Below are 2,535 nucleotides of genomic sequence, written 5' to 3'. Positions count from 1 at the left end.
CTGAGCAGTGAGTCCGAATTCTTTCAGTAAGGAGGGACGTCGTTGTCGCGCTTAGCCAATCAGAGGCAAAATAGGGCGGGCCCTGGCATCGGCGTAGTAGTATTAGTAAATTCGCTCCAGGGCAACGTTTTGATACGAGGAAGTAAACAGACCTTTTTTTGTGTGTGCAACCCCCAAATGAGTCCGAGTTGCCGACCCGGACCTTCACATTAGTTCCCTTGCGCTAAAAAAAATATATTTTCTTTTTTTTAAATACTTTATTAACAAAACTCACCAGTACAAACTCGCCGAATAGATCTCACACTCACACATTATACAAAACATTCACATTTTCCGATGTCAAGATAGAAAGAAGATTTAACTCATCATTTATTAGTTCAGAGACCACGACGAGAGCTCTGGCGTATCATCGACGTACGTGGCGTTACTTCCGTAGCATTTAAGCTAGCGCCAAACAGAAGCGACTCATAAAACCTCTGTTTTTGGGGCCTTCGCCTTCAAAGGAGTCGTCTCAAAATGTCTGCTCGGCTTCTCCTCAGGGCTGCCGTGAACGAGCGACTGAAAGCTGCCGCTGAGGAGATATTTCTGGTTTTTGAAAGGACAATAGAAAAATATGAGGAAGACGCTTCCAGCTACAAACAGGAGATTGAACGGCTCCGAGGTCTTCTTGGGTCGAACGACAAAACAGGTCTGTTAAGTATTCAAATTAATTAAACACATTACATACTGGGTTTATTTACGAAATATTGTTTATTAGCTGTTTGCTGAAAACAAATCACAATGAGAAAGAACAATCCTTTATTGATCCATTCCAGACAATGGGTTTAATTCTTTTTGAACGTTCACTCATGCACAGATAATTGCACAAACACAGGCCCTACACATTTTAATCAGTGTGGTGTAAATTCTTTCTTTCTTTTTTTTTTTATTTGCAGACGTTTCTCGGTTGTTGATCTGCTCGGCTGAGCAGGAGTCCAGTATTATTATCGGCTGTCAGGTGGACCCACATCCACGACACATTAAAGAAGAAGATCAAGAACTCTGGGCCAGTCAGCAAAACGGAGATGAAGAGCCGCAAGTTCAGGAGTTTGGTGAATCATGTCTGCCTCATTCATCCGTCTGCTGGGATCAAAATGAGCAGGAAGACGTAAAACCGCAATCGCAGCCTCGGACACAAAACGGTGAACGTGGGCAGCATTTCAAAAATCATCTGGGGTCTAAAACGGCACACTTCATTCTGCCTCTGGCTTCAGCCTCTCAAATTCCGATCCAAAATGGAGGCATCCAAGATGGAACAGAAAACGAAAGATACGGTGCTCGTTCTGCAGATCAGACGCAGACCGAGGACGATCGGAGCTCCGTCGCACCCAGAGAACCCATCGAGTCGTTCCAGTCGAATTCACTTGCGGAGCATCGCTGCCATTTGTGCGACAAATATTTTTCCTCCAATCAACACTTGATAAATCATGCGTTCCGCATGCATTCGGAGGACGTGGATCTCCTCTGCGGCGTGTGTGGAAAGCGCTTGGAGTCCACGGAAAGTCTCGGGGTCCATCTTCAGTCGCACAAGGGCTCAAATTGCTGCCGCGTCTGTGGCAAACGCTACAAGAGTAAGACCTCCATGACGGAACACATGGCCAGCCACGCCGGAGTGAAACTGCACTGCTGTCACGTCTGTGGAAAAGAGTGCAGCCGCAAAGGAGACTTAAAGATACACATGAGGATCCACACGGGCGAGAAGCCTTTCTGCTGCTCTTATTGTTGCAAAGGCTTCACCCACAGTGGACACTTAAAGAAGCACGTGAGAAGCCACACGGGAGAGAGGCCGCACCAGTGCGGTGTCTGCGGCAGGGGGTTTCTGCAGAGCACCCACCTGAAATACCACCTTGGGACTCACGCCCACAAATACTGACCTCTGAGGACTTCAACTGAACAAGAAGGTCCCGGGTTCGACTCCAACTGGGGCCTTACTGTGCGGCGTTTGCATGTTTTCCCTCACGTCTGCGTGGGATCTCTCCGGCTTCCTCAAAAACGCGTGACTTCGGTGGATTGGACACGCTCGGTGTGAATGTTTGTTTGCGTGCGATGAGCTGGTGACTCGTGCAGAGTGTACCCCGCCTGTCGCCCGTCGCCAGCTCACGATTCACACGATTTTATTATGTTTACATAATGATAATAAAGTATCCTGAATCTTGAGATGGGCTTCAGCATAACCCGTGTTGTGGATGTACGGCTGGAGAAGCAGCACCTTCAAGATGATTGATCTTAACTCTCAAGTGATCTTGTGATGTAATCACATGTATGTTCGGAGCAGGAACAGCCAATCGGCGAGATTGATTTCCTCAACATGTATGTCTTTCAGCGCAGCCGAGTTGTTTGCGTAAAATCTGAAATAAACCCTCCGAGTGTAAAAAATATTTTTCATTATTATTTTCCTTAAGTCCCTTACAATCCGAGGGGGAACCTGCTGGATGTTTTCTCTAGAAGCTGACTTTGTCTGCACATTTGTTTTTCAAACGGCTTCACCCACGATGC

At 46.9% G+C, this 2,535-nt stretch overlaps 1 protein-coding gene across 1 annotated transcript; it reads left to right on the top strand.

The window, feature by feature from the left end:
- Window positions 1-1,477: 1,477 nt before the first annotated feature.
- On the top strand, window positions 1,478-1,912 carry LOC137917020 (zinc finger protein 239-like). Its single transcript, XM_068759905.1, has one exon. The coding sequence runs from the start codon at window positions 1,478-1,480 to the stop codon at window positions 1,910-1,912; it is 435 nt and encodes a 144-aa protein (XP_068616006.1).
- The last annotated feature ends 623 nt before the right edge of the window (window positions 1,913-2,535 follow it).

This window comes from Brachionichthys hirsutus, unplaced genomic scaffold, assembly GCF_040956055.1.
Source record: "Brachionichthys hirsutus isolate HB-005 unplaced genomic scaffold, CSIRO-AGI_Bhir_v1 contig_806, whole genome shotgun sequence".
Classification (NCBI taxonomy): domain Eukaryota; kingdom Metazoa; phylum Chordata; class Actinopteri; order Lophiiformes; family Brachionichthyidae; genus Brachionichthys; species Brachionichthys hirsutus.
The sequence above is the reverse complement of the archived record's forward strand: the minus strand, read 5'-3'. Positions and strand labels throughout refer to the sequence as shown.

Coding starts and splice junctions, on each gene's coding strand:
- LOC137917020 (XM_068759905.1), top strand. CDS start 1,478: ATGCATTCGGAGGACGTGGATCTCCTCTGCGGCGTGTGTGGAAAGCGC.